Genomic DNA, 24472 nt, shown 5'->3' with positions numbered 1-24472 from the left:
CCACACACGCTCAGCACATGAAGTAGTATTTATTTTTCCTCTGTTCTACAAGCACTTAGAAACATGAGACACAAACCCTTAGCAGGAAGGAAGATGAACCGCTGAGTGAGTTGTACTGTATTGTCTGCTTTCAGTTAGAAGGAAAGTGCTTTTTGTTACACAGACTACTACATGTGAGGTGGCTGCTTGGAATACTGGATGGCATCTAGTGCTGCCCCTATGTCACAGTTCTTTGTCTGCAGGAGTCGAGTGAGCCATCCCCCCTCATCAGAGAAGCCCATAGACAGCATCTGGGACAGAGATTCAATGAGGCGAGGGTCTGCCTCTGTTAAGAGAAGAACAGTTTAAATATTTCATGCAACTGGCAAACCAGCCAAGGCTGTAATACCACACAGTAGGTAGGCTGGCACCACTTCTAGTAAATCTAGCATAGCTGATTAAATGCTGGAAGACACACTCTCCTTTGTCTGTCAGGAGGGCAGATGTCTGAGATAAAAGATACATAACCAGCTAAGAAAACTGCTGAGTCAGACTTGCTGGCCTTGCTGTAGGACTCTGCTGTTTATCTTAGTTAAGTGGCCTTGTATAGTGTTACTGCCTCCCACCACAAAAATGCCATCTTAAAGCCACAGGATGTGTTAGTTCGCATCCTGCATTACAAAAGGCTCTCCTCAAGAGTATGCAGCAAGGACATGATTTAGTATACCACCTTTTTTCATGCTGCTCAAACGGGATATTAGTCTAATGTCAGAAGTCTTGTTAAAACTTAGCTGCCCACATTCAAGAGAACCACCTGGCTGCCTCTAACAGGGTGCAAGAGCTGCCATACCTGCTACCAAAGTCACAGACAAGTTTAGTTGTAACTTATGTGACCTTGGTTTCTACCATTTCTAAAAGCAGGACTACTTATGTCAGCCATGTTGGCAGCTCTTCAGTGAAAAATCACTCTCAGCTACAAAACCTAGACACATTCTCGTACCTGGTGGGAGATGTGGGTAGAGTGCAGCTTCTCGCAGTCCTGTAGGTCCTGGCTGGGGAGGATCCTGAGATACATCCAAGGAGCTGGGACCCTCTGTCTCCGGCATCTGCAAAGACTGTAATTCACCTGTGGAAGGATCCACTTCTTTGGAAGATAAGTGGGTCCAGTCCTCATCACCCCCTGATGAGCTGCTAGACTCACTGTGTTCCTGAAATGGAAAGAAAAAAGGTCCAGGTGCTGCAGTGCTTTCCAGGTAGGATGCATGCTCCTACTATCTGCCTTTAATACAGGGTTACACCCACAAGAATTCCCACACCTTCGCTGTAAACATGTAAAGCAAACATACTGTGTATCACAATCTGCTGAAATCTTAATACTCAGTCCCACAATGCGTCCTAAATTTTATTACTTTCCTTTTTAGTAATGCCTCAGCAAGCATCATTAAATTATCATAGTTTTTGTACCTGGGACTGGAAGCTGCCATCTTCCATTTGTGTAGGCACAGGATCTATCACCATGTCTTGCATCTGCTCTGCAACAGTATTTACTTCTGTAGCAGAATCAGTGTTATTCCAATCTGGTTTGGTCTGAACATTCCGGTCAAAAGTACTGCTGCTTGACTCAGCATTGTTCTCCTGATTGGGAGAAGCAGGAGTCACTTTGCTTCTCTGTCCTCCATGTTCCACATCAATATCAACTTCAATACCTAGAATGGCATTTGAGATGGAGGAAGTCTTAGAAATTTCCAAAGCGCAGTCCTAAATGAGCATGAATCAATGCTTGTCTGGACATTGTAAGATTTCTGTAATCCTACAGTTTGCCAGGTAACACGCAGGAATTAAAAAGCAAAGCATTCTTTAAACAAAGCACCAAACAGTCCTCTTCCTCTAGGTTGACGAGCCATACTTTTAGAGGGTCAGGGCAGAAGTTACCCATGTTCATATAAGCCAGGCAAAATCCCGAGTCACTACCAACTTAATAGTGTTGCAGTGGTGACATGTTAATGAAATCTTTCCTCATTTCCTCCCAAAGCAGGGCTCTGAAAAGGTACCAAGTGGCTGTTCTAAGCCTCGACATTATTAGTACCAGGAATAAATTAAGCCTTCAAGGCTTAGCGGCATGAGGTAGTTCCAGTATCGGTCACAACAGCCGATTGCTGCTCCTGTTAGAAGGATCTTTAAGCCAGTCTCAGGGATTGGGATAACAAACTAAGTCACTTACCCAGGGGGCTCAGAAAAGCTGCAACACTCTCCCCAACATTCTTTAAGAAGGTGACATTGGGGTCCTGAGGGTGGCTGTTAGTAGAAGCTTCTAGAAAAACAATTTCTGTTAGCACACATAGAAGCTCAGAAGGAAGGAGCACCTACAGAGTGTATCCCCAAGGAGATCCTGGTGCTCGTTTCCTGTCACTCACATACACTGCACAACAAAGGCAGTACAGAGACAAAAACTAACTCTGAGCTACCCCTGGAACAGAAAACCAGTGGCATTAGCATTGTTAAGGCTCATTAGCCATGCTGAAAGGCAGATCTGGAGTAGAGTAGTGACATGCTTGACCTAACAGCTCAGCTTGGTTTGGTTCCAGATACTTTCTCTCTGCATCCTCATTGACTGCATGGGCCCAAGCATGCCTTAAAATAATCCCACTCTGTGCTGAAAGCTGCCAATTATTTCAAGTAAGTTAGATACATTCCTATGTTGACTTTTTCCACCCAGATTCTACCCTATGCTGCAGATCCTTAGCTAGCCTGGCTCCACCACCACTTTGTTTACTAGGGCATCTCCTCTTACCTTCTGCAGCAGGTGTACTGGAGGCTGCAGCACTGGCTTGGGCTTGTTCAGAGTTTTGGCATGGACCTGCCGGGCCAGGATATCCCCAGCAGTGCATCCATGGGAAAGGTGGAACACCATGCCGCATTTTACGGAGCCAGCGTCCTCGGGGAAGCCACTGTAAAGGGTAACATTCATGTGACTCTTCACACAGTAACAAACTCATGACTTAAATCTGAGGAATACCCCATTTGTTAGTTCCCCTCCATGGATTTTGCTCACCTCAAAAGGATTTAGCAATGGACTCTGAAACATCACCATGTTGTGCTCCTTGTGGATACCTTTACCCTCACAGGTGCTGCACAGGTCATAATTTGGACAGACAGTGCACTTGAACCTGGCACCCACCACCGGTCCGTCACAGCCATCACAGATCACATTGGGGTGCACCATCTCACGGGAAGGCTCCTGGCTGCATTGCGCACGATGTTCCCGCCGGCACTCCTTTTTCTCTGTATTAAGGAAAGGAAAGGAAACTTTGCATCAAGAACGAGGTTACTATTTAAAGGCTGGAAATCGGGCACAGGAGAAGGAAGCACAAACAGCCCTTGTCAGAGCAGTATTGACTTACTAGGTCAGTTTATTTTTACACTGGCTGCCAAATGCAAGCCAGGGGCATGTAAGAGAACTTAAACCAAGTGCAAAGGGGTTTTGCAAAGATACCTGCTCCTCAAACTGAGCATGCCTGATCTGTAACACTCCCCCAGCATGTTTATTTTAGATTAGTGCTGCGCTACCCCCTTTGGCTTCTTATCCTACCTTCCTAAGCACTGCAGGAACAAAATGTTTCTGGAGAGGCAGTTAGGAAGAAATGCCAGGAGACGTAACACATGAGAACAGGGACAACAGCCGCTGGCTGGTGTGACTCATTAGATGGGCTGCAGATAAAGCTTTGCAGGTATTTATGTGAACAGAATGGACGAGGTAGCAACTATGCACTGAATAAGCTGGAATTAAGGCTTCCTAATGCATTGTGACTATTAAAGACACTCGTGCCAGGCCAGCGTTTCCAGGGAGCCAGGGTGACAACAGTGGCTCGCACTGGGCCAGCTGAGCTGACAGAGCTAGAAGGAAACTTGTGATCTGTTTACCCCACCTCAGCAGGGCGGATTCATATTCTGGCGTATTACCCTGCCCTTTATTTCACCTCCCCCCAGAATGTTACAGGTTATGCCAGGCCCTCGAGGACAAGGACAAGAGCTGGACCTTGCCGCTCCCATTTTCGGAGCGCTGCCAGCCAGCAGCGTTAAGCCAGAGACCTGCTGCCGCCCTCCGGAGCTGCACGGGTTACCTTTGATGTAAACACGAAAGACGCCATCCTGCACGTAAGGCATCGCCATCTCCAGCTCCTCGTCGGTGGAAAACGCGATCAGGTCGCCGTCTTCATCTAGAAAGGGCCAAGTGCAGGATTAGGTGCCTGGTCAGGCATCACGGGAGGTGCCTGGTGGAGTAGGGGGGAGCCCCCGAGGCCCTCCCACCCCCAGGGAGGCCGATCCCGCGGGGGGCTGCGGGGATACCCCGCGCCCCGAGGCCCTCCCACCCCCAGGGAGGCCGATCTCACGCCCGGACCCGCCGCCGGTGCGTGGCCGGCCCGGTGCGCAGAGGACACCCCCCCGTCCCGCCGCTCACCCTTGTAGTGCATGCGGAAGGCGGGCGGCGGCCCGGCCCGCAGCAGCCCCTGGAAGAGCTCGGCGACGCGGTCGTGGATGGCCTGGTAGCGGGCGGGCGGCGGCAGGGAGAAGCGGCGGATCTCGCGGGCCGCCTCCTCCTTGCCCAGCAGGTAGGCTTTCACCGTCAGCGCCGCCATGCCTGTGGCGCAGCAGGAATTGCCGGCGGGGGCCGAGCGGCACACGGGGCTACGCCGCCGCCTTATAGCGCCGCGGGGGGCGGGGCACGGCGCTCGCCACGCCCTCGGGGGGGACAGGCCGTGCCCCTACCACCGCCCTCCACGCACCAGGCCACGCCCCCGTGGCATAGGCTCCGCCCCCTCTGGGCGCGCTGCGGGCCGCGTTCGGTGCGTTGCGTGCGGCGCAGCGGGGTGAGTGCTGAGGGGGGCGCTTCCCGCAGCCGAAGGAACGCGTGAACACTTGGGACGTGCCCGTGTGTGCTCAGCCCTGCGCGGCCGTGCGGCAGTTTGGGGGCGCAGGGCCTTGCTGAGCGCAGAAGCACCGGACGTGCCCGGGCAGCGGGCAGTGGGCACAGCATCGCTACCCTCCGGGTGGCCACGTGGCCTCCGAGACCCACAGGGTAGCCCCGGGCTGAGCGGGTCCCCGTCACTGCTGGCAGTAGCCACCAGCATTACCTGGGGCATGTGCTAATGTGGCGCTTGGCCACCCCAGTCCTGCTCGTCACCCACATCTTCTGCGTTGGGGCCAGCATGGCCAAGCAGGGTGGCAGTACGCGTCACAGGGGTTTGCATGCTCAGCGTGGCTGGAATAAATAACTCTTCAGCTAATGCTCTTCCCTGATCCCAGTGTTTTGGAAAGGGGGGGCTAAAAATAAAGATACACACAAAAATAAACACAACTGACATTAAGGAGGATGTTCTGGGGGCTTTCCAAGTCGGTTGGCAGCAGTATTTTTTTGTAGATAAAATACAGTTGACAGGCATCTTAATCTGGCCACAGGAGAGTCCAGCTGGCAGAACACACCATCTGTGCTGTCCAAACCTAATTAAATAAAGATGGATCAATGATTATTACGTTCCTCATTGGTGTTAATTTCCTCTCACCCAAGGGCCTGACCACTCTGACTCTCAGTGACATATTTCTTCGTTTAAGATAATAAAAACTTAGGAGAAACTGTCATGATTTATCATCTTCTGCAATCAAGAGAAGGGTGATTTTTAATTTCCACAATGGGGGGCAGTTTATTTCTTGACCTAAAGTATATATGTTTAACACTCAGCCTTCTGTATAGATACATTTTTGGCATATTGTGGCAATTTTGAAATCGCAACACTTTTCTGGAAAATAGTATTTACAATGGAAAGGGTTGCCCTTTTTAACTTCAGAAGTTTTCTAGGAATTTCGATTTCTAGGTATGACATGGCAAATATTCCACTGTGAAGTGCTGACTTAAAGTTTAAACATAAGCAGACTCAGGTTTAAGCATGAATGATTCACCGGCTTTTACAGCACAAGATATTGAAAACTTTGGTCTCACACCAAAGGCATATTGCACTCACCTTCCCTTTTGCCTCTTTGCTATGTATATCCTTAGTTCTGAAAATGTTGGTGAAAGTTGCTGACTTGACATAATTTTTTTTTTTTTTTTTCTCCATAGAATCAGAAAAAGGACCAGCGGTAGCAGGGCAGGCAGTACAGGACACTCTGCCAACGCTGAATCTGCTTTGCCAAGCAGCACCTCCAGCATGTCCACCTCATGCCCTATTCCTGAGGACTCCAATAGCCACTTTTGGTCTCATTTACAGAGCGAGAGGTTTGTATTTTGGGACCCAGTCCCAGCATGTTCATTCCTTAGGTGCCGAGTTGCTGCCGTCCCAGACAGGACCAATCCCTTATTCCCCTTTCCATCACTGCCCAGGTTTTTGAGGCACAGTGTGTTGTCTGTCCTCGAGGTGCTGGGTCTTTTCAAGCCAGTTGTGTCTCCAGATTAATTGACGCATTTATAATTATCAGGTGATGCACCGAACTGAAAACAGAAATCTTAAGTTTTCTTCCATGTGACCTTTAATCCAGTTGGCAAATACAGAAGGGGCCAAAGCCAGAGGGAATTTCTCTTCTCCTGGTGGAGCATGCTGAATCATGCTCAGCTTTCTGGTCATGACATCACGCACTTTTACAAAACATGAGGAAAACAAGGCTTTCACCAGCCTGCTGTTAGCTTACCTCACCGGTCACAGGACTGGGGTGACTCAGTGAGTTGTTGTCTCCTCCTCTTCCTCGAGGTCGGGGATTTCCTCCCAGTGAGCCCTTCCCTGGCACAGACCCCAGACCTCACTCTGCCATGATTCCTATAGCCCTGAGCCCTGGGATGTGCCTCCGGACGCTCCTCAGCCCCCTGGAGAGGCCATGTGAGAAGCTGTGCCGGATTCCCACACATATTAACTTGAGATGTTTTTCACTCCGTTTGCTGGAGGATCTGGGTTTTGGCATTCTCAGCATGACGCACTGGCTGTGTGGATGTTTTCTTATGGTTCCTTAGGAATCCCATAGGATCATAGCAACCCCTGCCCAAAAAGTGGTTTGTCAGCCCTAGCTGCTGAGCAGCCAGCTTTGCAGATGGATGTAGTGAAGAAACAGCAACGGGGATGGGAAAAAAGCAGTTGGAGTTTAAAATTTCAAAGTTATAGAGGAAAGGCTCAAAAAGGAGCAATTAGCATCCCTGCGGTGCTCTGATTTCTCTCTACACCCACTTTCTGCTCGGAAGTGTTTAAAAATATTTGGTGAGATTCTTGCTCCGAGGGCACGATCACCAGAAATACTCCTTATGCCCAAACTTCTGTTGGCAGTGAAGTCCTGGCAGGATGAAGGCAGGGGGGTGTCCAGTCTTTGCTTGCAAATGACAGCCAAGGCTGATGATTTTCCAGAGGGCATTGTTTCCCATATCACCACTCCAGCCTGAGGCCCCCATCACTGCCCCGTCAATGCCGGTGAGGAAGGGAGGGCTTGGCCCCCGGCCCTGGTGGGACAGTGTACGGTGATGGAGGGACGGCACAGAGCAGCAGCAGCAGGTCCTCACTGGGCTGGACTGGGTGCCACGGTCCATGCACTGCTGCAGTGACATGCACACCTTCCAGAGGCTTCTGGAGAGGTGCGGGATGCTCCAGACACATCGGGTCAGACGCTGGTGACTCAGCCTGGTCCCGTGACGGCTTCCTTCCTCCGCCAGCCCAGCGAAAACGCTGTTCGCTGTCTCCAAAGCAGAAACCCTCCTTCCTCAACAGCACAGGCAGCAGGGAAAGCCGAGCAGTGGGGTGGTTTTATTTTTTTTTTTTGCTGTCTCATTGCTGAGGTTGAGTCTTCCTGAAGGTTACCTCTGCCACGTCAGGTGTTTACACAGGCTCAGCACCATTTCTCATTGGTGCAACGTAAAACTTTTAAGGGCAGAAAACCGTGGGTCATTTTTTTCATTGAGACAGAGGAACAGATAGGGAAAACAGGTGGAGGGGAGGCACAAAGCACAAGCACGCTGATCGGTGTTGTGCAAATACATAAGGGTTTTGTGTTCCAAGGTGGGAAGGCACTTTTTGCAGCCTACACAAATTGCTTCGGGTGAGCTTTGCTTTGAGAACCTGACTTGTAGCTTTTGCCCTGAATTAAAGCATCATGTCAACACATGGAAGGTAAGCACCCTGTTGTGATTGATCTTCATCTCTGGTGGCTAAGGAGAATTTGGGAACATTTGTACTGCAGTGAAACAAGCCCTGGTGATGTTTGAACACAGCAGCCTATAAAACACATAGAAAATGAAATTACGTTGTTTTATGAGAAGAACAGCAAGTGCTCTTTGCTTAAAGCAGCCTGGGAAGGACCGAGCCTGGCCCCGCTCATGGGTGGGCCAAACTCCAGAGCCAAGCTCTTTAGAGTGCTAGATAAAATCAGCTATAAATCTGGATTATTTTTTATATCTAGACCTAATAAATGTTTTCTCTTTCTAATTTCTCTAATGCCCTCGGGACCTATGGATTGCTATCGGAGTGCTTTCTGCAGAAGGCCCTCATTTCTACCACGTTGCCAACACCAATTGTTCAAAGATCATGGGGTCACCTTAAAAAAAAATCTTCTCTCTGTTTATTTGCTGCTGGGGTTTCAAGTCTCTGCGTATTTTAAACTTTACACTTTTAAACTTTAAACTATTTTAAACTTTGCTCTGCAGAAGGACCAAGGCTGAAAACTTGCTTGTTAAAAACAGAATAAAAGCCAAAACTGGGATAAGAGGGAAGGACTTCAAGAGTAAAAGGGAACTTTGCAAGTCTGATAGAAAAACTGCAAGTGCTGGCAGTTTTACTTAGTCCCTCATTTTTTTCCAGGAGAGCCCAAGGTTTTTGTCATGCGAGTGGTATAAAGCTCACTCAATTCTGCAGACTTTTATGAAGACAAAGTGTAACAGCAGAAATCAGATTAAGCTTTATCCTTGGGAGTGAGTCTAATTAATTGTCTTGGAGAAATTATTAATATTCTGTTCTCTTCTGCTGCAGACACACCACATATCCCGAGCAGTGGGAGTGTTTTGCACATCTGAAAGTAAAGAGCCAACAGCCAGTGCACTAAAACGAGTCGTGTTATTTCTCCAACTCTTTAACGGCCGCAGGATTTCACACGCCTTCCCCACAAGCAGCTCTTACTTGCCATTAATTCCTGTGAACCCTCTGTGGGCTCCTGGGTTTAATCCATAGGTTTAAGGCGAGAAAGCCAGCAGGCTGGGTGGGATGGAGCTTCTGGGATTGTTTGCTTCACTCTAATGGTGGAAATGCCACTGGTGATGTGGTTGCGGCTTTCCCTGCGGCCGAGGAGTGAGGCAGGGGTGGGTGTGCTGGGCTGGGGGTCTGAGCCTGGGACGTGGCCGCTCTCCATGAAGCCGGACGAGTGCTCCAGGGCTCGGCAGCCCCGAGACACGGGGCCGCTGCTGGCTCACAGCAGGTGACTGTTGCTTGGGCAATGCCTTGCAAAATCCCGGTGAGGAAGCACAGATACAGCCTCCCTTGGTTGTTTTCAATAGTCCCAAGAGTGATGCTCGGTGCAATTCCCTACACAGGGATGTGCCCGGCGGGAGCAATGGTCCGTGCTGGGGTCCTGCAGCTCCTTGCTGGCCTCTGGCAGCCAGGCAGACACTGTCCATGCCATCCAACGTCCAACGGGCTCCCTCTGCCGATTCCCTTCCCAGATTTCCTAATCGCTGGGAGAGGCCATTTCAAGACTGAAAAATAAGGTTTGTTTCATAAACGAGAGAAAAGCCTAAGGATGCAGGTAGGTGAGACCATCTCCTGCAGAAATGGGCGACCCGTGCTTTCCCTCACACACGTGCACGGCGGTGAACCAGAGCACCCCAAGGCAGCCCCTGCGCCCACCCCCCCTGGGTGCTGCACTCCCTTCTCGCCTCTCCAGAAGGAAAATTTGCCAGATTTCCCCATTTCAGAAGGATTCCTGTGCCAGCTGGAATGCTGCCAGGAGGAGACGTGCTGGGCTCCCAGCGCATCCCTGCCGGCCGCCTGCCATCCAGGCTGCGGGGGAGCATGGCCACGCGCCTGGGTCACTGCTCCTGCCGCGGCACGGCGTGTGCGTCGCTCTGCCTCGCTCTCCAAGGGACCCAAACCTTCTGAACAACAGACTGTGATCACTGGAAGCCAGTCCTACAATATTTATACATCTGATAAATATTTATATTAATAGTATTAACAAACAATATGTGTTTATAAATAATAAAAATATATTATATAATAAATAATAAAAAATATTGAGCACTAAAAGAGCTCCAGGGAATGGAAGACAACAACTTTTTCTGGAGGATTTATGTACCCACACAGGGGGCACAGGAGCTGCCAACTCCTGCCTGACCTCACGACCAACCGCAGGAGCAAGTTCAGGCGTTGGAGGCGTGTAAACGCCGTGCTTCGAGCCAGCCCTCGCTGTACAGCTCCTCCCGGTCTATAATGAAATAAAGCTGGACCCATTAAGAGAAGAAAACACAAGGAAAATAATTTTAAAATCTGATTTCTTCTGTCATTCATCCCGGCAAGCAGCTTGAGGCCATAACCCCTGAATGCCAGGTCCTTTGGAAGAGCAATGATGTCCTTCCAGACGGCGGCTTCCACTTGCAATATTCATCTGGCATCGATTTTCTCTCCATAAACATTAGATGCTGTTTCCTTAACCAAGATGGAACGCTTCTGTGGAAATGGCAGTGCGCGCGCCTGGCAGGGCTGCGGGGACTGCTGCCCCCGATGCCACCCCACAGCCCCACACCGTGGCTGTGCACAGCCCCCCTCTGAGGGCACCGGGACCCCCGTGCACAGGGGCTGAGCACGTGCCCCGTCCATAGGCACCCGCGCACAGCCCAGGCGTCGAGGGTCATTTCCACACCACTGCCCGGGCACAGCGGTGCGGACGTGGGGGTCCACGTGCACACTCCATATGTGCCCCCACGCACAGAGACGCGCCCCCCCCGTGCATATATACATATGGATGTAGGGGCCCAGGTGTGTACGCACACGGAGGTGTACTGACACCCCCCCCACACACATATATGGGCACACATGGGCACACGCGCACACACACACACACACACACACAGATATGCCCCCCCCACACACACACACAGAGCCAGGCGTGTGTGCACACATACACACGTGCACAGACCCGTGCAGGCACCCACAGTGATGTATGTATTTTTGTATGGACATATGTATGTGCACAAGTATCCATGTCTACATCTATGGGGATAAGCCAAGTATTTGGACATGTACATTTATATATGTAACCCACGAGTGAGCGCTCATGTACACACACTGACACACAGATACACACACAGAGACACACATACACAAACACACACACACACACACAGAGGCGCGCGCACGCCCTCCCCCCCCGCCCGCTGCCCGCTTGGCCCCGCGCTCCCCGCACGGGGGCGCCCGCCGCCCGCCGCCGCCCCGCCCATTGGCCCCGCCACCGCCCCGCCCATTGGCCCCGCCCCACCCCGCCCATTGGCCCCGCCCGCCCGCCCCGGCGCGGCCCGGCCCGGCGCGGGCGCTGCATGCGGGCGGTGCGCCCCGCTCCGCTCCGCTCCGCGCTCGCCGGGGCCCCGGGGCCGCCGAGGCCGCGCCGCGCCCGGGACATGCGGCCGCCCCCGCCGGCGAGGAGGCGATGAGGCTCCGCAGCGGCACGGCGCTCACGCTGCTGCTCGGCTGCCTGTGCGCCCTGCTCTCGCTCTCCTGGTACGGCGCCTTCGGCGGGCACAAAGGTAGGGGGGCTCGGCCGCGACCCCGCCGCCGGGGCGGCAGGTGGGGCGGGGGGGCGCTCCGCTAGGGTCCGGACCCGGCGGGGTCCTGCGCGACCCCAGGGGATGCTGCCCGGTAGCATCCCGCTGGCGCCGGCGGGGGACCGTGTGCCGCTGGTGACCCCCGGTCCCCGCGGGACCGGGACGGTGGGCTCCCCGGGGCGGGCGTGCCCGTGGCCGGCGGGGCAGGCGGTGCCCGGCCTGGGGGTCCCCGCCCCTCCCCGGGGCGCGGCGCGGCCTGGGGGGCCCAGGGAGGGCCGGGGGCTGCGGGTCGGGGCGTGCTGGACTTCGCTTCCCTTAAGCCTCCGCGTTTATGGCAAAAACCCTCGCGGGCGCGGGGGACCCGGCGGGCTGAACCCTCGCGGGGGGGTGGTGATGCCAAAACCCGGGGAGCCCTCAGATGCTGGTGGTCCCTGGGCGCACGGGGGGTGAATGGGAGCAGCCCTGCCCTCCCCGCACCCCACGCGGCTGCTGCGGCTGGGTGCTGAGCCCAGCACTTCGACGGGTGCGGGACGGGTCCCGTACTGGTGCTGGTGTGGCACGGAGCGGGCGGCTCTGGGGCAGGGGCACGGGGCCCCGTCCCGTCGAGGCTGCGGGGAATCCTGCGGCGGCATCGCAGGGATGCTCGGGGCTGTTTTTTCCTGACAGTGTACCAGTTGCGTTTCCCCATCCTGTTGCTCGCTAAAGCAGCGCGCCGGATTTACACTGGCCTGGGGTACGATTCTGGTAGTTGCTTCTGAATTGTGTATTTGCCTCGTGTATGGGTGTGCAGGCTGGAGCGCTCGTGCTGGTCACTCCGCTCTTCCAGTTCTTGCAATTTCGGAGGTCATTAAAGGCAGGTGGTCTGGCCGTCCAGCCCTTGACCCTCTCTTCCCCCTCACCAGATAAGCATCTCTCCCCACTACAGGTGAGAAGCAGCTTTTGCCAAGCGTAAGACGTGACCTGATGGCTTTGCAATCCCGCGGCACACCGTGCACACTCACAAGGTGCAGCTTGCGTGTGGTGCCAGGCTGGCATGGGGGCAGGGCAGCACTGGGGGAAGGCTTTTTGACTCCAGTGGGCAGGATGACACGAGCCCATGTAGGTACCCATTCAGCTCAGCCCCTTCCCCAGCAGCAGGGCAGGAGCCCCTGGGATGTGCCACCTTTTCCTGGCAGCTGTGGGCACCTGACAGGCAGCTGCTTGGACCCCTCTGCCTTGTTCATCACCAGCAGGGCTCTCCTGTCGTGCTGCTAACAGGGTTTAAATCCCACCACAGCTGCCTCCCGCAGAGGTTTGGGTGATGGGCGCTTGCAATGCAGGGGTGCTGCCAGGGGATCGGTTTGCTTATGCAAACATTTCGTCCAGTTAAAAATCTCACCAGCAGAACTGGTTGGTGGTGTATGCGCTTTCAGGCAGAAATGCTAGACCGTGGTAAGTTGTGTAGGGGCAGAGGAGCCCTTGTGGCTACCGCTGAGCAGTCGTCTTGCTCGTAGCTCCCTCACGTCAACGAAGCGAAACCAGCGTGCGGTGCTGCACAGGCTCCAGGCAGTCGCTCCCGGTTTCTGAAGCAGGGCGGCCAGCCCCGCCAGGTAGTCTGTGCTGTCTGGACTGTGTTGGCCTTAGTCAGCCTTTAACTCACTTCTATTTCTTAACAGGTAGCTTTTCCCCATTGCTCACTCAAGTGCCAAAACAACCACTTTGGGTGCCACTGTCCCTGTCCTTCTTGGTAGGACCCTCCCTGGGATATGCGTTTCCCTCTGACAGCAACACATCTCTTGCAAAACAGAGCGCTACAACAGGTCACAAATAACGCGGGGCAGGCCGTGTCAGCACACCAGGTTTCCGGCTATTATGGTCATTTACGTATCGGGCTGTTATTCAATACAGAGCTGGAGAAGACCTTGAGAGGTCATTCAGTCCATCTCCTGCCCCTACACAGGACTGGTGATAACCAGTGCCTTCCTGACAGATGTTTACTGTATTCATTCTTAAAAACCTCTGGTGACAGAGATGCCAAAGCTCCCCAAACGATCTGTTTGACATTTAGCGGCCCTGCTATTAGATTTTTCTTATGATCTGAACAGAAGAGGTTTTTTCCTTCAGTTTGGTTTCGTGATTGCTGCTCTTTTCCATTTATTGGGCACAGGCAGAAAAGTTTCTTCCTTCTTTGCAGGAGCCTGTTAGATATTTGGAAGCTGCTACCGTGTTTCCTCTTAGGCCCTGCTAATACAGATTAAACCACGCTGGTTCCTTCAATCATTCCATCATCCTTCATGAAGAGTGGTGCTTAACCCGTGTTACAGGGCTGAAGTCGCTGCCTTGTTTTTGCTCAGAAGAATAAGGGATTACTTCAGGTCTCCTACACACAATGTTCCTATTTATACATCCCAGTGTGTTTGCTTTTTACTTTTGCTGCAGATGACTGGTGTTTCATTTTCTTTATCTCACCCACCCTTCAGCCATTCTTCTCCAGAACTTTTCCTGCTTCTCTTTCCTTATCTTGTATTTGCTTGGTTGATTATTCTTACCAAATGGCATTACCTCACGCTTGTCCTTGTTGAACTGTGTCCTTTTTTTTTTTTTTTTTTTTTTTTTTTTCCCCCAGACTGCTTCTTCTAAAGTATCAGGATCATTTTGAATTCTGATCTTGTCCTCCTGCATGCTTGCAGTCCCTCTCAGCTTGGTGTAGACTTCAAAGGCAATTGGCTTGTTTTCTTTGCTGTCAGCCAAGTCATGGATGAAAACACCAAACGGTATCAGATCTGGGATGGGCTCCCCTGGAACCCGCTTCAGTAAGGTCCTCCCAGTCTGTGCTCGAAGAGCGGCAATGACCAGCTCACCAGTAGTCTTCCCACCAGTTGTGAGCCTACCTTTGGGTGGCTCAGTCCAGCCTCTGTGGCCCTAGCTGTGTTACGGGCACATGCATGGAGACTATCAGAGGTCCCTCCAAAATCTTTGTTTCTTCTCCCCTTCCTGCAAGTCGTGGCACACTGTCACAGAAATTCATGATAGATTGTTCTTGATAAACAGAGGTTAGCTCTTGCTGAAGTTCTCCTTGTCTTCTAAGCACTTCAGCTGACATTAAGCTGATTATTTGATAATTTCTTGCCTCTTCCTTATCCCCATCCCCTTATTTTTCAAAGACAGGCTTTGTGTTTACCAGTCCTCTCTAACACCGGCCGCCCCCCGTGAGTGACCAGAGGTAATTCCCGGTGATCCTGAGCTGCTCTTGTCGTGGCACTCTGGGGAAGGCTGGCAAGGTGTCTGCATTGCCTCCGATGGGAAATAAAATGATACGAAAAACTCACACATACAGCATCACAGAGCCTGCTTGTCTTGCCGCTCTGTGTTGGGAGGATAAAACAATGAGTTGAAAGAAAATAAACCAGGTCAAACCAGCTCCAGAGCTGCTTTTCTGTGACCAGCGCAGGGTTTGTTTACCCCCTAACCGTGTTTTGCTGTGCTGTGCTTATTAGTAAATTTTTGCCCTCGTGGTCTGCAAAAACAGATGCTGCCTCTTTCCAATTATAAATGAGGTTTGAAATAGTCTGCTGGAGCGGGGAGAGAAGCGCAGCCTCAAATAGCACCACCAGTCACCGGCGGCCGATGTCCAACGTCACGGGGTGGTTTGGAGCCTGTGTGCTGAGTTTAGGTTTAAGTAGGGTTTAACTTTCAAAAGCAGCTGCCTTGGAAGAAGCTCCTCTGTAACCTGCTGTCATGGGGTGGACACGAAAGGTTTCGCTGTGGAAGGCGACCTGCAGCTGGAGGATCAAGTCTCCAGGAAGGCTTGGGCAAGCGCGGGCATTAGCGTGACCGACGTGGGCATTACAAGGGGGGGTCTTACGGAGGGCTCAGTAGCACCAGTCAGCTTGCCTGGCTAGATAAGTCAAAGCTGCAGATGGGGTGAAGGCAAACATTTTAACCTAGCTGCGATCAAATTTTGTGTGTTTTTTTCTTTCCAGTGATGAAAACTGTTCAGTTCTCATCCATAGTGTCTGTTCTCATTTTGACTGACCAACCAGCCATATACCGTCTTTCCAGCCCTTCTTTTTGCCCCTTGCAGCCTACTCCAGGGCCATAAATGCTGCAGGATATTTGGTCTTTAAGTGTTGGGTGTTTGGTTTTTTTACTGAATAGGAAATGCTAAACCTTGGGAGACCCTTTTAGGAGACTCCCAGTATGCTGCCCCTTGGAAATGCTGCATTTTGAGGTTGGGGTTGGACCTCCAGGGTATGGCTCTGTAGCTCAGGGTGGGCTCTGTGCCCACACTGCCTGTGCACGCTTTTCCACCCTCAAAGATTTATAGGTGCTCAGTACCAGCCAGCTCCAGGTTTCCACTATAAAGCCACAGCGGGTAGGCACCTCTGTACCTGTTTACCTGCAAAGTGGGGTTGTGCTTTACACAGCGGCTTTGCACCCCTGAAATGAGTTCTGATTGTGCGGTATTTTGGACGCTCACCCCGTGGGAACTGTCCTTGCCGTGGGCGTTGTGAAAGCCCTTCGGAATAGATGCGTGCAGCTCCTTGAAGGACTTTCCCCTGGCACCCCAGGTGGGTATCTCGGTGCAGGTCTGAGCACAGGGTCTCTCCTGTGGCTTGCAAGTGGGATGTTGGGGTGCTGGGGAGCGGGATGCTGGGGTGCTGGGGAGCATGGGGCACCAGCTGCAGTGTTGCTCCAATGCCCGCTGTGGCAGGGCAGGCTCAGGCAGCATCTCCATAAGGGAATACTGCTTGTTCAGTGCTGCACGTGGCAGGATGCTTCTCTTGCTCGGGGTGCCCTTTGTGGGAAGCAGACTTCGTCCCGGAGGGCTGGTCCTTGGGGCGTGTTTACAAAGTCTCCTTATATAATGCATAAAAGCCGTGGACGCTAATCCGCTCCAGGAGCAGCGGAGTCAAAGCTTGTGATACTGCGAAATACGAACCTTATCTTGTGGCATATGGTTCCTGCTGCTTTTCCATTTCTGTTGCCTGCATCAGCTTGACTTCAGTGTTTGTAGTTTCTTTGAGGTCTTGGGCACTGGCTACAGCCAGATGAGTGCGAGTGACAGCCTGGGTCTGCGCTGGGGTCATTTCACTACAACCCTTGGAAGCATTTACCAGGAGGAGAGATGCCAACAGCAGACCCAGCATAAGCTTCTGATGGCTGAGGAGGTGCAGTGGGGACCTGGTTGAGGAGCTGTAGAGGTTTGAAATCTGTTATTAAAAGGCATGGTGAACAAAAAGGTGTGCGGGAGCATTTCTGAGAGCCTTTGTGGTGCTCAGCAGATGTTGTGTGGGACTGGTGGCTGGAATGCAGCAGCATTTGCAAAATTATCCCATGTATGATTTGACCAAATTCATCCTAAGAGCGAGGGACACCGTGCAATCTGTTGATATTCATTTATCAAATCCTTAATTGCCTGGAGTCACCTGTATTTCTGGTTTTATTTCTTTCCAGTTTTTATTAGGTCTTTAAATGAGGCTCTTGACCTGCACTGCACGTGCACGTGTCCATTGCTGCTCCAGCAATCAGAGCTGAGGTTGCGTGATGGGGTTGAAGTTGCTGGAAGTGGAAGAGGGCTTTCTGCTAATTAGGACAGTGTTCCCTAGCACAGGAGACTTGGATTTGGGTCCTTGCTATCCATATCCCTCTCAGTCTTGGGAAAGTCAATCAGTTGGTTTTGTACCTCAGTTCCCATCTGCTCTCTGGGGACAGTGACATTTCTTGTCACTGGGGTCTGGAGGACACAGCCGTCCTTCTGTGACAGCAGGGTCTGTGTTGGTGTGTAGGAGAGGAGCGGGCAGAGGTTAATACGCACATCCCCGGTCACATCAAGTACATCTCTTGGTTTACTTCTGTTACAGAACAAAACCCTTTCTCGTTTGTGATTCCTTTGATTCATCTAAAACAAGTCATTGATTAGTGCTTATATCCTGAATGTTCATTGATTATTCACTTAGTGTTTAATGTAAAACACATCTATAGCTGGCTAGTTTAAGTGAAGCTGCCAGTCATCTCTAGAAAGCTTTGAAGTCTGCTAAGTGATGGAGAAATGGCTTTAGCAATAGATTGGGCAATGCTGGCAGGCTGCTGCGGGTGGGCTGGGGTTATCCGTGGTTCTCCCTGGTGACAAAACCCAAACCAGGCACCAAAGCGCCAATTTCTCAGTTCACGGTATAAAGAAACATGAACAAATACCCGTCCTGGGGCAGCCGCCCGTCTCAGTATTCGGAGACGAAGCTTTATGTGTCACGTGAAGGTTTTCCCTATCGTTATCGTGCCAATTCTAACGGTGACACTTTGTCTTTCACGAGACGAAGCCCAAGGGATCCGTGGGGCTTGGTGGGTGAAGAGGGCTGCTGTGGTGACAGAGGTCACTGGTCAAATTAAAGAATTATGGAAACTATTAAAATAAACAAAGGGCTTTGGCGGGGGCTGGCAGGTTAAGGCTGTTAGGAGGAGAGGCTTTTCGGGGAGTGCTGACCAAGCATTGCTTAACAGCTTCCTGATTCAGGGAGAGGATTGTTGTCTTTGATGGGAAGAAATGCATTTTTTCTGCCTTTTTTTATTTCAGTTGAAGTGTAGGGGGCTGTTTATCCAGCGATGCCCTTCTTGAGTTTGTTTTTGAGCTCACATCAGGCTTCTCTTGCAAAGCAAGAAAATTAGGAAGGGCAGATTCCTGTTTTAAATCATCTCTTTCTGCATTAATTGTAGCACTGTCTGCTTCTCCGTCTGTTTTTCTCCCGGTGTCAAGTCACATTCAAGTCTCCAGGTTCCGTGCATTAGCATGGACATGCCTCTGACGCACGGAGACGGCTCCGTAGCTCCTTCTCTCCTGCCTGCCCCTGCCTTGGAGTTGCTCCCCTAATATTCCTGCCCTCTTGCTCTATGTACAGGATAAATACTTACCTAAAGGTTAATGTGTATTTTGAAGTGACTAGACATGTTTGTGCAAGGCGTTTTCATTTCTGCTTATATTAAAGTGGACAGCAGTAGCATTAAAATGTAAATTATTAGGCTTTAAAGAAGCTCCTATGCAAAAATTTCCCTGCCTGTCTTTTATTTTCGTAACGAGTTTTGTTGCGTTGCAGTGTCTGTTTACTTGTGACTGTAATTGTTGTACTCATGGTTTAGGAGCTGTGGGTAGTGGGATGGGTGCTGAGCTGGGGGAAGAGCATAGTGTTGGCTTGGGTCCATGCCGGCACCTGGCCCGCTCCTGTTCCACAATGATTTTTTAGACCATCCTGATCAAATTTTCAAGACTACCTTAGAGAACACAGGTTTTTCTTCTCTCCCCGATAGTGAGAGCTTTCTGGAAATAAGGTTTAACCTGAAGACCCCTTTTTGTCACTCACTGCTCCAAGGAATTTCACGGCTTAGATAAGTAGCCTGTGGTACCAAAAAAGTTGTGTAGCCTTCAGAAGTCCTTGTAAATAATCAAAGAAACACTCCCAATACTGAGACAGGAGCTACTTAAGATACGTGTAATAGCACTACGTGTTTGTAAAGCCCGGTTTAGTGAAAGCATAGTAGCAAGACTAACCCTGCCAGTATCAAGAACTTCATGCAGAAGAAGCTGGAGGAGTTTTCCGAGTGAGAACTAAATCGCTGTATTCCTCCCAGGAGAGGGGCGCGCGGGGAGCTGGGCGGCTGTGCGGCGTCCCCGTGGCGTGTCCCCATGCTGGGTGTGAAGAGCAAGGGCAGCACCTGCCCGTGGGGGTTGCCTGGTGGGTGGCTGGACCTGGGCAGCGTTGGACTCTGACTCAGCCGTGACCACAGACAGGCACCTGCCAAATGAGTTATTCAGTTGATGCTGGCAAAAAGCGGTGGTCTCCCCTCCCTCCTCTCTGTGCCCAGACTGTGATCTTTTGCTTTTATTTGATCTTGCCTTTCGTGTTCTAACTATTCCTTCATGCCGTCTCTCACCGCACTCTCCGGAGCTGGCTTTGATATCTTTTCTCTTTGTAATCATTTCCCTGGGTTTTCTCCTTTCCTTCCTTTGATGTCACAGAAAACGACCAGGATGGGCATCTTCTCTCCCTCTCTTAATCTTGTCCAGTTCCAGTTACCCACCACTTGAGGAACTTCACCAGATGATTAACTAATAGTGTGGCATCGTTATCTCGAAGCAATGATTCTGGGTGGAAGCTGGTAAGGGTTGGGCTGCCTGGGGAGGAGGTGGTGCTGGTCCTTGCGCTGGGTGTCAGGGGTTGCTCCAGGTCCCTCTGGGTCCCAGGAGTGATGGTGAGGCAGGGTGTAGCCCCCCAGGACAAACCCCCTGGCTCCCAGAGCGGAGCCGTGCTGTGGGGATGCTCGTGCAGGCACCGTGCACAGGTGGCTGGGCAGCGAGAGCTCATCCTGCGGCATGGGGCTGAAACCAAACTGAAGGCAGAGCAAGAATTGTGTTTAAAAGCAGATTAATCTGCTGACTTTGAGGAGCAAGAGGTATTTAGAAAAAAAAAAAAATTGGAAATGCAAATTCTAGCTGAGCAAAAACTTTGTTGTTTGATGGCTGGAATTCTCTGCTCTGTCGTGCCAGTGAATCTGCGTGAACCGTGTATTTTCCCTGAGCTAAAGAGCTGACCGGGGGGGGGGCAGGGGGGTGTAAGGACCCAGAGTGGTGGATGAGCATAATTAGGACATGGATTATGGGTTGGCTTCGTATAGATCAGTTAGTGTTTCGTTAATGTCTGGTTCCACCCTGTCTGTCTGTTTTATTAGATTAATTTATTACTTTCTGAAAGCGCCTCTCCAGTGAGCTGAAATATCTATTTACTGGAAGTATTTGGTTACCATGAAAAAGTCTATTTGGCGTGTGTTTGGCAATATTAACTACTTTCTTCTGTTGCTTTTGCAATTTAATTGTCTATTTATTTTGGGTATTGATTGCTGAAGGCCTTGGTAATTATTTGCTGATTTTGGAAATAATGATTTTAAAGGCTCAGATTACTTTTGTAATATTAATCATTACCTTGGCATGCTTGCCTCGAAGGATGGGATCTCTCTGATGGCTCCAGTTGCAATGTGGACATTTACTGTCTGAAACTATGCCGCTGTCTTAAAATAACAAAATCATTACTGGTGGTTTGTTCCTGAAACTAAGCAGATATTTGGAGAGATGCAAACCTGACAGTTGCAATTAGCTCACAAATTTGCTGTTCCTGTTGGCGGGAGGAGTGGCCAGATTCTGGAGTCAAATAAAAAGATAATTTTATTTACTTTCTGCTGTTTCGCTCTTTCCAAATTAATTTTAAGTTGTGTGGGTCTTGGCTCCGGTGCAGGGGTGGTGGGGAAATGGGCTGCCTTGCTCCGGCGGCTGCATGGCAGCGATGTAGCGATGGCTGGTGGGAGAGGAGCAATGCTCCGGCAGGGTGTTGCACTTGCAAGTAAATGTGCTGCCGTACAGCGGCACATCTTGCTTTGGGGGAAGGTGAGAAATCGGAGAGTCTCTGCTGGGAGCTGAGTAATTGGCACCTGCTATTATTGTGTCCCTCCTCCCCCTTTTAATAACTTGTTTATAAGGATAACTCTCCTCCAGATCTCACTACACAGCCAAAAAGCACGCTTTTTTAAAATAATACATGCATTCCTATTCACGTCAGGGCTGGAGACCTACCTCCTTACTTTTCTCTGAGGAGGAGGGACAGCTTTTGTGTCATCCAGACGTCTCTGCTCCCCGCTGGGCAGGCTCGCAGATGCCCGTGGCGAGACGAGCTGTGTCTTTGCCATACCTGGAAGGAGATGTAATTCTGCCATTAATACAAAACCTGGCAGGCGGCTGGAGTGGCTGGGAGGGGAATTTTGTCCTCTTGTTGTTTTAGGCCTTGGAGCAAGGGATTGTGTTGGCTGTTTGAATGATGTTGGCTTTATCTCCACTGGAGCTCGCGCGGTGACATGTATTAACCGGAGAGCACGGAACGCAACGTTTAGCTTACGCCCCTGGGATCGCTAGTGCAGTGAATCCCACTTCTTTCTCCTGCATCAAGTGATTTGTTTAATTGGTTCTAACAGTTTCATCCTTGTTCTTTTATTAGTGGATCATGGTGCAAAAGGAAGCTGGGAACGTTTTTGGATCCTGTCCTGGGTAATTTGATGACTAAGTCTCATCGAGCTTCATCTCCCTGCAGGTGCAGTGGTGCATCTCCTGCAGGGGATGTGGTGGGAAGAGCTTCTCCTCCGTCTCCCAAACGCACACGTGGGGAGAGAGGGAGGAGGAGGAGAGGGCAAAACCATGTCCGTGACAATTGTTTTCTGATTCCTTTCATCACCTTATAGAATGAAAATGATAAAAGGAGCCTCAGAAAAGAGGGCATTGCAGCAAGCCCTGGCAGGGTTGTAATCTCTTTTCTTCATACTGAGGTATAAAGATAATTCGGTCAGGATTGAAACAGCGGATGGCAAATAATTCTTGAACAATCTGCTTATGGTGTTCCAGGATGCGAATGAAAACCACTAATGGGATAAAGAAGGATCTAGATAATTATCTCAGCTGCATTAAATCCTGTCCTTTCAGGAGAGTACTCTTGTGTGGACACTAATTTCATGTGTATGAGAAGCTGAAGTGACTAGACATTTTCGGAAGTTAGCTGATTCGAAAATAGCCATCATTGCTTGGTGATCATCTATCTTTTATCTATCTGGATGGTCCTAATAGATCTGATTGCTGGTCTCTGCTATCCTATTTCCCCTCTCCCTTGCAGCAAGTTAAAGCTGCGATACACATTCTCTCCGAGTTGGATTTGAAACCTCCTTCATCCTTTTCCTTTTTCATTTGGTCTGCTGTTTTGGGAGACTTCCTGGTTGTTGTTTTTTTCCCTTTTACAGCTGGTAATGCTGTTTTGAGTCTGATGGAAGAGCCACTTGCAATATCAAGGTATGCGAGATACTTTTTTAACTTCATCCATATTTCCCCCCCAGGAAGATCTCTGCCTTGCAATGTGGGGGGCAGCACTGTGCTCCAAAACAAATCCAGTTGTACAGTCAGTTAACGAGGCTCTTGTTGTAGGCTCTTTGCTGCCTTTGTGTTTGAACCTAATGGATGCCCCATGGATGAAGTGGAAGATGGCAGGAAGAGAAAGGAACAGTTTTGTTCCTTTGACAACATTGACAGCAACCGTGACATTCAGATGGGGTTGGATCAATTAACAGCGTTCAAATATCCGCGTTATGGGATCTCTGTTCTCTATGAGCCCATGGTCCAAGGAGATCTGCTGTTCGGGGGTATGGGCAACAGAAACATGCTTCTGAGAAACGCCGGTTCTTCGTTACCCCCCGCCAGCTGCAGGCAGCTGCCTTTGCCAGCTGTCGGAGCCTCGCTCCTCTCCGGCCTCCCGCTAAGTGCACTGAGGCATGCCTGAACTGGCTGCAGCATCCTTCGGTGAGCCAGGCTGTGCATCCGTCAGTGGGAGCCAGGTCTGGGGACGGGACTTCAGCTGGGATGGCTGCCCACGAGCTGTCCTCCTGTTGGAGGAGGAGGATGGTCTGTCAGCATCGTCCCCTTGCACGCTGGAGGACAGATGCTGTGCATCGCTGTCTTGTCAGGGAAAGACTCCATCATTCACAATGTGGGGAGTGCCCAAATGTAGTTTCTCAGCGGCAGAGCCTCTCAAATCACGAGGTTCCCATCTTTTCTTGCTGCCATGGTAGTACAGTTAAGGTTCAGGTGTCTTTTGGAAGTACGGAAGGGCTTCCTTGCTTTTAATGAGAAGTCAGACAAGAAATGCTGTCCTGCTCAAGGTGGGCTTGGGTTTCCAGTCTCCTTCCTGTGGCACCGGGAGGTTACAAGGGCCAGTCTCGTGCTGAAATCAAAGAAGCCGGAATGTGTATTTTTGCTGTGGACTGGAAGTTGCTCTTGACACCAGGTTTGCCGTTCACACCACCATGAGTTGTCACTTGCCTGTCCCAACCAGAGGATGTCCTTAGAGGCACATGAAGCTCAGCCCTCCCATACCAGGCTTGGTTTTGGGACAGGTAGGCTGCACAGGCTCCGATACACAATTAGGCACACCCTGATAAAGCACTTGCCCAGCAGGGCTGTGTGTAGAAAAGAGACTGCGTGGGATCCTTGCTGCCTCCGGAAGGCTCTGTAAGAAATGAGTCATGTTTAAGAAATGTGGCCACCTTTCATCTTGGTGACCTGCTTCTTGAACAGCAGCTCTTAAACTGAATTGCTTTACAGAAGAGTCAGTATCAAAACTTCTTCACCTCCTGGTCAGTTGCTAGCCCTGAGGCTCCGGGAGCAGGGCTGCACTTTAACAGCGATGCCTGGTGCAGGCTCTTGCTCTGAAACCACTGACATTCTGCAAGAGGAGTCTGGTGAGGTCTGGCAGTTGACCCCTAAAAATTGATTGATTGCTGTGTAAGGCGAGATACCCATCTTATCTCTGAGAACACCAGCCCTCTTACATGCTCTTGAGTTGCACAGAGATCTTAATGGGGATTTTTACCTGGCTCTTGGTATCACTGCACGCCCTTTGAATGAACTGCTTGCTAAGAAATCCTTTACTTGCCCCTCATCAAAGGTGTCTGGTTAGCAGAGTTGCTAGTTGAAGTCTCCTTTCTCCAAGCCTGTGCTGTGGTGAAGTGGTGTCTGGAGCTGTTGTGCCAAGTGTTGCTCCGCAGAGCACAGTAAACTCCTGCCACCTCCTGCCTGAGTGACCTGTGCCCAACGAAGCGGTTCTTGGGATGTCTGCAGAGCTCTTATGTGCATCATGCGAGTCAGCTGGGAAAGGCAGGTGTTTC

At 50.9% G+C, this 24472-nt stretch overlaps 2 protein-coding genes and 1 long non-coding RNA gene across 5 annotated transcripts in view; 1 reads left to right on the top strand and 2 right to left on the bottom strand.

Annotated features, from left to right (window-relative positions):
• Positions 1-13: 13 nt before the first annotated feature.
• SQSTM1 (sequestosome 1) lies at positions 14-4675 on the bottom strand. Of its 2 annotated transcripts, XM_040603772.1 has the most exons (8): positions 4439-4673; positions 4101-4196; positions 3032-3261; positions 2771-2927; positions 2201-2290; positions 1444-1685; positions 980-1187; positions 14-325 (listed from the first exon to the last, which is right to left on the bottom strand). In XM_040603772.1, the coding sequence occupies exons 1-8, from the start codon at positions 4614-4616 to the stop codon at positions 168-170; spliced, it is 1359 nt and encodes a 452-aa protein (XP_040459706.1). In that variant the 5' UTR covers positions 4617-4673; the 3' UTR covers positions 14-167. The 2 variants fall into 2 exon arrangements, with proteins under 2 accessions (XP_040459706.1, XP_040459707.1); XM_040603773.1 differs by lacking the exon at positions 2201-2290 and having other exon boundaries at positions 4439-4675.
• Positions 4676-11518: 6843 nt separating this feature from the next.
• MGAT4B (alpha-1,3-mannosyl-glycoprotein 4-beta-N-acetylglucosaminyltransferase B) overlaps positions 11519-24472 on the top strand; it is a 51857-nt gene continuing 38903 nt past the window's right edge. The window contains exon 1 of one of the 2 annotated variants that reach the window (XM_040603767.1): positions 11519-11734. In XM_040603767.1, coding sequence (XP_040459701.1) covers positions 11638-11734 — 97 coding nt within the window. In that variant the 5' untranslated portion in view covers positions 11519-11637. The remainder of the gene's footprint in view (positions 11735-24472) is intronic. The other variant, XM_040603769.1, reaches the window with a different exon arrangement.
• LOC121092561 lies at positions 20925-21961 on the bottom strand. Its single transcript, XR_005829342.1, has 2 exons — positions 21348-21961; positions 20925-21072 (listed from the first exon to the last, which is right to left on the bottom strand). It is a non-coding gene; the product is annotated as an uncharacterized LOC121092561 (long non-coding RNA).

This window comes from Falco naumanni, chromosome 8, assembly GCF_017639655.2.
Source record: "Falco naumanni isolate bFalNau1 chromosome 8, bFalNau1.pat, whole genome shotgun sequence".
NCBI lineage: Eukaryota > Metazoa > Chordata > Aves > Falconiformes > Falconidae > Falco > Falco naumanni.
This window is presented reverse-complemented; position numbering and strand designations above follow the sequence as displayed.

What these genes read in the sequence shown, in the direction of transcription:
- SQSTM1 (XM_040603772.1), bottom strand. Translation starts at nt 4,616, where the DNA reads ATGGCGGCGCTGACGGTGAAAGCCTACCTGCTGGGCAAGGAGGAGGCG. An exon ending in CTTCCGCATGCACTACAAGG is followed by an intron (nt 4,197 to 4,438) that starts GTGAGCGGCGGG and finishes GGCCCTTTCTAG; the next exon opens with ATGAAGACGGCGACCTGATC. An exon ending in CAGTACACCTGCTGCAGAAG is followed by an intron (nt 2,291 to 2,770) that starts GTAAGAGGAGAT and finishes TTGTTTTTCTAG; the next exon opens with AAGCTTCTACTAACAGCCAC.